Consider the following 12,128-nt stretch of genomic DNA (forward strand, 5'->3'; position numbering starts at 1 on the left):
CTTGTACCAAAGCCTCAGCCCTCTTCCTGAACCTAAGCCTGGATTTTAGAGCGGATCTGCCAGCCTCCCTTGACCTCCCAACAATTACAACATAAGCCGTACCTGTCTCTTTCACCTTTGGGCAGCCCCGTCTGTCCAGCTTGGACCTTTTGACCATTATGGTTTACGGTTTGCCAGGGTGGATGCCTGCACCACCCTAGAGGCAATCCCTAGCTCAGCTCCTTTCTGGAAATCCCAGCTCTATCATCATCTCCAGCTCTGGGTGAACCCTGGTTAAGAGTGAGAAGCTGGAATCGTGGAAGGTTTGTTTTCTCTTTCAGGCACCTGGAAGCCTTATGAGTACTAAATTTCCAATGTGGTATATTCTAGAGTCAGGAGCATCTCTGGTTGGCTTGGAACTGTGAGGTAAATACATGTGTTCATTGACGAGGGCTAATTTGTGGGGACTCTAAACACTGTGCAGCAGCAATTACCAGAAGTCAAATAAGAATATTCTGTGTCTATATGTGTTTTTTAGGGCCAGTATAACATCTTAATGTGAAGATATTACATCCACTTTGTGGAACTTTTTGTTCCTAAAACAAACTTCATTTTGTTACCTAAGGTCTTTATAGCATTCTGTCAATAGCTTCCCTGGTGGCTCAGGTGGTAAAGAATCTGTCTGCAATGCAGGAAACCCAGGTTCAATCTCTGGATCTAGGAGATCCCCTGGAGAAGGAAATGGTAATCCACTCCAGTATTCTGGCCTGGAGAATTCCATGGAAAGAGGATGTTGACAGGTTACAGTCCATGGGGTCACAAAGAGTTGGACACGACTGAGCAACTTTCACTTTAACATCAATTTAAGAAGAACTAATGATTTTCTTACAGTTGTCAGGTTTCAAATTTCATAGACCAAAAAATAGACATTTCTCTTTAAGAAGCATGATACCTGATTTTGAAGATGGTAGAACTTGCTTGGGAAGCAGTAATGCAGTGATTTTCACTCTAAGAGATGGATGGGGGCTCCTTTTCCTAATTTCTCCTGAGACACTGGCAATTGTTAAGCTGCTCTTCCATAGGAGGTGGTTTTCCGTTTGGCACAAAAGCCCAGTGCCAGCTAGCAGTGACCCATTTCTTGGGCTGAAATGGGTAACACGTGGTATTCTGGTTTACTTGATTTGTAGGGCATTATCAGCTTTATTTCAAAGAGAACAGAGGTGTAAAGCCAGTATGACTGTAGTGGGAAATAAGGTCCTTCCTGCAGCATGCCACCCACCTTTAGCAACAGGCTCCACGGTAATGATTTCGCTGCTGTTGCCTCTGCCGGCTGAGGTCACAGCCACCACCCAGACGCTATACTGACGATTCCGACTCAGGTTAGGAATTCTGTAGGAAAATGAGTCAGGAGAGGCTTCAAACTCGCTGATCACCTGTGAGAGGAGACATAAATGTTCCCACATTCAAGGAGGCAATGGCACAAGTGAATCTCCTAAAGGAACGGTTATCAACATGTTATCTGTTAGGAGAAACAAAAGCCACCCTCGTCCTTCTCTAAAAGCTGGGGCTTACAATTTCTACATAGTCTGCATGTTTCAACGCTGCAGCTTTGACAGCCACCAAGAGTTAAAAAGTGGAAGCAGTGACAGATTTTATTTTCCTGGGCTCCAAAATCACTCAAATGGTGAATGCAGCCATGAAATTCAAAGACCCTTGCTCCTTGGAAGGACAGCTATGACAAACCTAGACAGCATATTAGAAAGCAAAGATATCACTTTGTCAACAAAGGTCCATGTAGTCAAAGCTATGGTTTTTCCAGTAGGTGTGTACAGATGTGAGTTGGACCATAAAGAAGGCTGAACATCAAAGAATTAATGCTTTCAAACTGTGGTGCTGGAGAAGCCTCTTGTGTTTCCCTTGGACAGCAAGGAGCTCAAGCCTGTCAATCTTAAAGGAAATCAACCCTGAATATTCATTGGAAGGATTGATGCTGAAGCTGGAACTCCAATACTTTGGCCATCTGATGTGAAGAGTTGACTTATTGGAAAGGACTCTGATGCTGGGAAGGATTGAAGGCAAAAGGAAATTGGGGCAACAGAAGATGAGAGGATTAGACAGCATCATCGACTCAATGGACATCAGTCTCAGCCAAATCCAGGAGATGGTGAAGGACAGAGCAGCCTGGCATGCTGCAGTCCATGGGGTCACAAAGAGTGAGCCACGACTTAGCAGCTGAACAACAACAAGGGGTCATTTAACCCTTTAAATATGGGTCATGACACATCTGTTTTCAGCTGGGATAGAATACCAAGAACAAGACGGATCACCCTACCTGAGACAACCAAAGAACACACAAAATAGGTGAAACAACAGTTTCAAAGGCATTGCACATCAGGTGATGAAGGACATTGATTCCTTCCCTGAGATATGGGAAATAAATGAGGCGAAGCCTACAGCTGCAGGGTTGTTACAGTTTTGTCAGCATTTTCAGGCCATGACATTGAGAAGGGAACCAAGGAGAAGACCAGCAGCTTCCCTGAGTCGAGGAGACAGAGCTGAGAGCCCAGAAGGGGGCTGGAGTACACAGGAAGAAAACTGTATACACTACGAAAACACTAAGAAAACGTAGTACACTATGAAGAAAACTTTGTGGGGAATTTTGAGAGGGTTGCTCTTGGATCTTAGCTGAGCAGATATGTGCATATGAGAAAGCTCTCTGAGGCCAAGGAAAGAACCACTGGAAAGGACAGGAGGTTCTAGTGCTCAGCTTTCCCACAAGGCTAGAAATAGTGCCTGTTCCCACCAGCCAGACAGGAAGCCCTCAGGATCGATGGGCCATTGGATATTGTGCATAGGGTCTTGATGGTGGGGGATAATTAGCCCTGGATCGAACAGTGTTCTTGTGTTGCCTACCGGCATGCATGCTAAGTCACTTCAGTCGTGTCCGACTCTGTGACCCTATGGACTGTAGCCCGCCAGGCTCCTCTGTCCATGGGATTCTCCAGGCAAGAATACTGGAGTGGGTTGCCATGCCCTCCTCCAGGGGATCTTCCAATCCAGGGGTAGAATCTGTGTCTCTTATGTCTCCTGCATTGGGAGGTGGGTTCTTTACCACTAGGTGCCACCTGGGAAGCTATTGCTTAACAATTATTAAACTCAAGATTCATAAAGATCAAACCATCACCAAATAACTGCATCCATGGACAAAAGTCAAAAAGGCCTATACTTTTTATAGGAATAAAAAAATCCAATAAGGTAAAAGACATAATATTTGGCATCCAATACAAGTTTTCTAGATATGAATAACCCAACTATGTAGCAACTAATGAATAGATAAAGAAAATGGAGAATTATTTGACAATAGAAAGAAATGAAGCACTGATACAGCTTAACTTCCATAAATCATGAAAACACTGTACTAAGTGAAAGAAGCCAATCACAACAAACTATTTACCAGATCGTTATGCTTAGATTATCATATTAGGCTATGTCATATTAGATTAATATGATTGTCATATGAGATTAATGTGATTACCTTGTATGAAATGTTCAGAATAGGCAAATCCATAGCAACAGAAAGTAGATTAATGGTTTCCCAGGGCAGGATAGAAGAGGGGAAGAATGAGGATAGATTAATATTGGGGGTGGGTTATTTGGGGGATGATGAATGTTCTAAAATTATATAGAAATAGGGGCTGTACAACCCTCTAAATACTCTAAAAGTCACTGAATTGTATACAATAAAAGCATGGATTTCACGGTATGTGAACTATAACTAAAACAGAAAAACCTGTTAAAATGGATGGACCTAGAGATGATCATACTAAGTCAGAAAGTGAAAGACAAATATGATATGCTATCAGAATCACAGACATAGAGAACAGACTTGGGGTTGCCAGGGGACAGAGGGTAGGGGAGGGTGGATTGGGAGTTGGGGATTAGCAGAGGCAAGCTGGTGTACACAGCATGGGAAAGCAACACGGCACTACTGTATAACACGGGTACTGTATTCAACACCCTGTGAAGATAACACAGGGACTGTATTCAATACCCTGTAATGATAACACGGGGACTGTATTCGACACCCTGTAATGATAACACGGGGACTGTATTCGACACCCTGTGATGATAACACGGGGACTGTATTTGATACCCTGTGAAGATAACACGGGGACTGTATTCAATACCCTCTGAAGATAACACGGGGACTGAATTCGATACCCTCTGAAGATAACACGGGGACTGTATTCGATAACCTGTGATGATAACACGGGGACTGTATTCAATACCCTGTGAAGATAACATGGGGAGCTGTATTTAACACTCTGTGATGATAACACGGGGACTGTATCCAATACCCTGTGATGATAACACAGGGACTATATTCAATACCCCATGATGAGTCGCAATGGAAAGACATGAAAAAAAATTCATGACTGAATTGATGCTGTGCAGCAGAAATTAACACACCATTATACTTCGATAAAATAAATCATAAAAAAACTTATAAAAAATTCCAAAAATGCAAAGAAACAACAAAAAGCAAGACTCGTACAGACAATATAATTTAATCAATCAAAACTGACCTATAATTGACAAAGATTTTACAGACAAGGGCATTAAAACTGTTATAATTGTATTATAGTTGCATTATAACTATGGATATTAAAAGCCTAAACATATACATGAATGATATAAAAAGACCAAAATCAAACTTGAGATGAAATTATAATATGTGACAAGAATTATATACTGGATTAGATTAATAGTAGATTAGATCTTGCAGGAAAAAAAGGGTTAGCAAACTTGAAGTTATATTACTAGATGAAGCACAGAGATAGAAGAGCATACAAAATTTAACACAGCATTAATGAGCCATGGAGCAACATCAAGCAGCTTAACATATATGTAGTCGGAATCACTAAAGGATGTAGGACAGAAAAAAAGTGTTTTAAGAAATACTGGTTAAAATTTTTTGCAATTTGATGAAAATTATAAGCCCAGAAAGCCAAAAATCTAAATAAAATCCAGCTACAAAATATGAATAAAACCATGCCAAGGCACATCATAATCTAATTAAGAAGACAGTCTTAAAAGGAGCTAGAGAAAAGACGTTAGATACATTAAGAACAAAGAAGGATGTCAGATCTCTTATATGTGGAATCTGAAGAGGAATGATACAAATAAACTTTTGTCTCTGTTTTATCTATTAATATATCTTATTTATAAAACAGAAACAGACTCACAGACTTAGAGAATGACCTTATGGCTGTTGGGGGCAGGGAGAATGGGGGGGCTAGTTAGGGAATTTGGGATCCACATGTACACACTGCTGCATTTAAAATGGACAGCCATCAAGGACCTACTGCATAGCACAGGGAACTCTGCGTGATGCTATGTGGCAGCTTGGATGGGGGGGGCAGTTGGAGGAGAATGGATACTGTACATGTGTGGCTGAGCTGCTCTGCTGTGCACCTGAAACTACCACAGCATTAATTGGCTATGAAAGTGAAAGTGACGTCACTCAGTCGTGTCCAACTCTTTGCGACCCCATGGACTGTAGCCTACCACGCTCCTCCATCCATGGAATTTTCCAGGCAAGAGTACTGGAGTGTGTTGCCATTTCCTTCTTCAGAGAATCTTCCTGACCCAGGGATTGAACCCGGGTTTTCCGAATTGTAGGCAGACACTACCATCTGAGCTACCAGGGAAGTAATTGGCTATAGTCCAATATAAAATAAAAAGTTGAAAAAAGGAAGGATGTCAGTCAATCTTGTCAAAAATAATTTTAGTCTGAATATCTTCCCTTAAGTCATATATTGAAAGCACACTCTTCCAGGACATGGAAGCAACCTTAACGTCTAACAACAGAGGAATGGATAAAAAAATGTGGTACATATATATATCATGGAATACTACTCAGCCATAAACAAGCAGAAAATAATGCCATTTACAGCAATATGAATGGACCTAATGACTGTCATGTTGAGTGAAGTAAGTCAGATACAGAAAGACAAGTATCATATGGTATTGCTTATATGTAGAATCTTATAAAAGAGTAAAAATGAATTTATTTACAAAACAGAAGTACAGTCACAAAAGTAGAAAACAAACTTATGATTACAGGGGGAAATAAACTGAGAGATTGGGACTAACATATACACACTATTACACATAAGATAGACAACTAATAAGAACCTGCTGTAGAACACAGGGAATTCTACTTAATACTTTGCACTGGACTATCACACAGAGTTGGACACGACTGAAGTGACTTAGCAGTAGCAGTAGGACTATCTGGGGAAAATCTAAAGAATGAATGGATATATGTGTTGATACATGTATAACTGATTCACTTTTCTGATTCATGTACCTGAAACCAGCACATTATAAACCAGATATACTCCAATAATTTTTTTAAAAAGATAAACAAGTACTAGGGATATAATATACAACATGATAAGTAAAATTAACACTGCTGTATGTTATATTATGAAAATCAAGAGAGTAAATCCTAAGAATTCTCATCACAAGGAAAATTTTTTTCTATTCCTTTAATTTTATATCTATATGAGATGATAGAGGTTCACTAACCTTACTGTAGCTCATGATGTGTGTAAGTCACATCAGTATGCTGTACACCTTAAACATACACAGTGTGGTATGTCCATGATATTTCAAGAAAATTGGAAGAAAAAAATGAAACAGATAACAATGTAGTGTGGGGTTCATAAAACATATAAAAGTGAAATGTATGTGAACAACTGCTCAAATGTTAGGAAGGGAGAAAAAGGGAAGCATACTACTGTAAGGTTTCAAACTATCAGTGAAGTGCTTAATACTTGAAAGTAGAATGTAGAAACTTAAAGGAACGTGACAGTCTCTCAGTCATGTCCAGCTCTTTGCTACCCCATGGACTTCTCCAGGCCAGAATACTAGAGTGGGTAGCCATTCCCTTCTACAGGGGATCTCCTCAACCCAGGGATTGAACCCAGGTTTCCCGCATTGCAGGAGGATTCTTTACCTTCTGAGCCACCAGGAAAGTCCTGGTGGGTCACCAGGTAAAGTTAAAGGAGTGCGTATTAATTCCAAAGAAGCCATTGAAGTTACAAAATAAGAGTACAGTGAAAGCAATGAGTCAACAAAAAATAAAATGGAATTATAAAAAATATTCAGTTGCTCTAAAGGCCAAAAAAGAATAAAAGGGAAACAAATAGGAAACTAAAAATGTAGCAAGATTGTAGGTTTAAACCTGTGTCCATGTAATGATACTTATATTAAGTGTTAATGCTCTAAAATCCTAATTAAAGGGAAAGATTTTGAGACTGGATATGAAAGCAATATCTAACTACATGCTGCCAAGAAGAAATGTTTTTCAAACATAAAAATACAATTAGGTTAAAAATAAGAGGACAGAAAAGCTATCCCAGGCTGTTTTTTTTTGTTTGTTTGTTTTTGCTGTTTAGTTGCTAAGTCACGTCTGACTTTTTGCGACCCTATGGACTGTAGCTCACAAGGCTCCTCTGTCCATGGGATTACCCCGGCAAGAAAGCTGGAGTAGGTTGCCATTTCCTTCTCTGTCTCAGGCTAACATCAATCAAAAGAAATTTGGAGTGTTTTTTTTTAACATCAAATGAAGTAGATTTATGAGCAGAGAATATTACCAGTGATAAAGAAAGTAATTTTATAGTGATAAAGGGATCAATTCATCAAAAGAACATAGAAATCTTAAGCATCTACGAATTTTATTACAAAGCAGCAGTCCAGACATAAGACCAACACAGAACTTAGCACTGAGAAATGAGGTGCTGCTGTAACAAACACCGAAACATGTGGAAGTGGCTTTGAGCTGGGTAGAGTCTGGAGGAGTTTTGAGGGTGATGCTAGAACAAGTTGAGATTGCCATGAAGCAAGTGGTAAGGCTGATTCTGATGAAAGTTCAGAAAGAAAAGAGGAGACCTGGAGGGGGGGGAAGCCTCAGTCTTCTCAGAGAATACATAAATAATCACGAACAGGAGGCTGGTAGAAATGGGGATGTTAAAGGCCATTTCAGTGGAGAGATATCAGGAACATGCTGGACAATGGAGAAAAGGTAACCTTGTTGCAAAGCGGCAAAGAAGCTGGCTGAACTGTGGTCTGCGAATGATGAAACTGAATGTCTAGCCAAAGATATTTCTAAACGAAGTATTAGTTCCTACAGACAGTGGTAGGAAAACGGAGAAAACAGACATAAATTGAAGAAAGAATTGTGAAGCAAAAAGGAACTAGGACTTAACAATTTGGAAAATTCTTAGCCTAACCATATTGCAAGGAAACTGAGGTACAGAGGAAGCGACTCACTGAGGTCACAATGCCAGACAGCGGTGAGCAGAGGCTCAAGTTCAGTACTTTCGATTCAAGTGCAGCGCTGTTTTTCCCACGCCATGCTGTCAATTACAAGCAAGCCAACCCAGGAAGGGTTGACTTCTACCTTTGTGAGCTGTTAAGTAAACCTTATGTAGGTCAGGAGGCTGCATAAGCTGCAGTCCCAGCTCTGCAGTCACACAGGGGACACGGATGTTTGCTATTTTGGTTTCGTTGTTTAGTCGCTAAGTTGTGTCTGACACTTTTGTGATCCCATGGACTGTAGCCCACAGGGCTCATCTGTCCATGGGATTCTCCAGGAAAGAATACTGGAGTGGGTGTCATTTACTTCTCCAGGGGGTCTTCCCAACCCAGGGATCCAACCCAAGTCTCCTCCGTTGCAGGCAGAATCTTTACTACTGAGCCAACAGTATACCTCCTAATTGTCATCAAAGCCATGCTCCCTCAATAAAAAGCAGTGTCAGAGAATTTCCCCTTGTCCTATTTGACGTACAGGTACCTTGTGTCAGAGGAGTAAAGGAGACCATATGTCTCTTGCACGGAGTGCTCAGAGGTGCCTGCACGCGAGGGTGCATGTGCGCATCTGTGCTCCACTTGTCCCTTTATCCACCCCCCCCCCCGCCCACCCACCACCCCCCCGCTACACACCAGCCTGATTCCTCTTTAGAAAATCATGGGAAAAAATGAATCCCTCTAGAAGTTCGGAGGGAATTTGGCTTGTTTCCTGGAAAACCAAAGAGACGATCCCAAAACTGTGTGTACGCTTGTGTTGTGCAATGTTTGAAGGCTATGCTGTTGCCAAATTAATTATATGAAGCTTATGATGTGCAAATTATAACAATTGTTTCTACTGAACACTCAGCATCAACAGAGCATTAGAATATATTTACAAAATCTTCTGTGAAGAATACATAGTCTTCAGTTAAAACTCAATCACTCCCCTGTCTATAAATACAATTGGTCTTTATTCATTGAATTTTTACCTGAAACATGAGCTATAGCTAAACATGAGGCTAAATTCAATGATAAAATTATGACTTCTTATGTAGCAATATTTGTTGTACCATTTACATAGATGATTAACTAAAAGTTGAAACAAAGGTTTATGCATAAAAACTTCCCCCCAGTTGGAATGATTTTTCTCTATAGATTAGGATAGAAAACAAGAGTCAAGCTACTTTGGGGTTCCTGCTGGTTATTTGGGAAAATTGGTTACATAGATACTGCCACTATGCTGCCCTGATGACTTCCATAATTGGGCACAATTTTTTGGTCTCAGTAGAAGGGCAAGCAGAAAATTGACTCAACAGTTTAAACAATTAAAGAAGCAATTCATTTTCTTTGTACACACACACACACACACACACACACACACACACATATGTAACTGGATATTAAATGTAATTTTTCTTGTTTTCATGAAGTTTTAGCAACATCCTTAAGAGGTGAGAATAATTCCAAAGACACCAGTACTTTCTTGCCTTACAAAAATGTGAGACCACCTACCCAGGGCTTTCTGATTGTAATGTTTTGATGGCCATTTACCTCTGAGTCTCATAAGAGGCTGAGTCAAGAATAGGATATTTTTGCTGACGGATGTCTGTGTGCATTCCCACCTATGGATTGTAGAGGCCTGTGAGCTCACCTTAGAGACTGGTGAGTCACACCTGAGAAGATTAAATGCTACCTCAGCTCACAGAGGAGAGAAGGCTGTGCTGGAACTAGCTGTCATTTGCAGGTTGTTGGTTAAGGATGCTCACATATGGTCCCGTAGAGGGAAGCAAGGCGGACATCTCCAGAGAGATGCTCATAGGTGTGAGATGTCTCCAATAAAGAGGTTTACTGAAAATTATACGATGTTTGTCTTAAACAGCATTATTTATCCATTGTTGTTGTCTTTTAGTCTCTCAGTCATGTCTGACTCTTTGCAACTCCATGGACTGTAGCCCTCCAGGCTCTCCTGTCCATGGGGATTTCTAGGCAAGAGTACTGGAGTGGATTGCATTTTCCATCTCCAGGGGATCTTCCCAACCCAGGGATTGAAACTGCATCTCCTGCAAGTCTGCCGCATTGCAGGCAGATTCTTTACTGCTGAGCCACTGGGTAAACCCTTTACTTATCCATCTTGTTCTTGTTAGTCTTTCAATCATATCCAACCCTTTGTGACCCCATGGACTATAGCCCACCAGGCTCCTCTGTACATGGATTCTTTAGGCAAAAATATCGGAGTGGGTTGCCATTTCCTTCTCCAGGATTACTTGTCCATGAAAGCGAAAGTTGCTCAGTTGTGTCCAACTCTTTGTGACCCCATGAACTGTAGTCCTTGGAATTCTTCAGACCAGAGTACTGGAGTGGGTGGCCTTTCCCTTCTCCAGAGGATCTTCCCAACCCAAAGTTTGAACCCAGGTCTCCTGCATTGCAGGCAGATTCTTTACCAGCTGAACCACAAGGGAAGCTCAAGAAAACTGGAGTGGGTAGCCTATCCCTTCTCCAGCGATCTTCCTGACTACATGGTGCATAATTCAACCATTGCTAACATGTTCAAGAGGTGGCAACAGGTAAGAGAAAAAGAGCTATATGGGAAAAAGATTAATTGGAAACTCATTCATCGTAGTGAAGCTAATCTAGTTGTTTAAATCCTTTCTGTTAATGCTCAGCCAAAAATGATTGTTCTGAGAAAAAGGGAAGATGACTATTACTTCCTTATGAAAAGTTTTCCTTAACATTCTACATAGTGTATAATAATGTTGATTCTATTAATATTTCCTTAATTTTATTTTTATTGGATGCCAGATTTTCCAACATGAGGATTAAATCATGTTTAAGCTGACTTGCTAATTTCTACCTTCATTCTGTTATATGATGCTACCTCCTAAATGCCGGGAATGTTCAGTGAGAAGGATTTATTTCATTTCCATATTTTTCCTGATACTTCAACCAGGCTAATCTTTCACAAATTTTGAAGCATTAAATGAACACAGAGGGACAGAACAGAAAAATAGAATAGAAAAGACCATAGTAGAGCTTCACTCTGCTGTGGGCAACAGGACAGGAAATTGTACCATAAGGAAACACAGACTCCCAGTGTAGTTTCTTAGGGATGAATGAATCAAATCTGGCAAAAGGAGAAATTGTGGGGAGGGTAGAAAGACACTTTTCTCTATATTTAAATATCTAACCATTTAATTTTCTTTCTGGTAAATCTTTAACTTTCTAATGTCATCATTTTCAGTTAGGACAGAGATATTAGCCATTCTAGAAGATGTGATTACCCCCCAAAATAAAACATGAATTAATCCTGAGTGGATGACTGTAATTGGGCTAAACATTTGTTTTAAGGGAAGAGTAGTGTTACGTTATGACCTGTAGACATACAAAGCCAACCAACATTTAAAAAGCTCTGATGCCAGGTATGTGATGTGTGTAGGCTTGGCTCTTCACAGGAAGTTTTGTTCCATAGCTCATTTTTGTTTTTAAACTTTTTTATTTTGTATTGGGAGATAACCTATTAACAATGTTGTGATGGTTTTAGGTAAACAGCAAAGGGACTGAGCCAAATGTATACATGTATCCATTCTCCCCAAACTCCCTCCCATCCAGGCTGCCATATTACACCGAGAAGAGATCCATGTGCTAGACAGCAGGTTCTTGTTGGTTATACACTGTAAATATAGCAGCCTGCAACTCATTTTTAACTGTGGTCTATGCCAGCATGATGGAGCAGACAGAGCGTCTGTAGATTGGGCCGGCCAATTATTCCAAGCCCATCATAAATTCCTATTAGC

General features: G+C 40.5%; 1 protein-coding gene across 1 annotated transcript in view; it reads right to left on the reverse strand.

Annotated features, from left to right (window-relative positions):
- The window catches only part of DSCAM (DS cell adhesion molecule), a 678,525-nt gene that overhangs the window by 70,523 nt on the left and 595,874 nt on the right, over positions 1–12,128 (reverse strand). Inside the window, exon 21 of the mRNA XM_052645681.1 lies at positions 1,259–1,412. Within this exon, the coding sequence (XP_052501641.1) occupies positions 1,259–1,412 (154 nt within the window). The remainder of the gene's footprint in view (positions 1–1,258; positions 1,413–12,128) is intronic.

Source organism: Budorcas taxicolor, chromosome 1, assembly GCF_023091745.1.
Source record: "Budorcas taxicolor isolate Tak-1 chromosome 1, Takin1.1, whole genome shotgun sequence".
NCBI lineage: Eukaryota > Metazoa > Chordata > Mammalia > Artiodactyla > Bovidae > Budorcas > Budorcas taxicolor.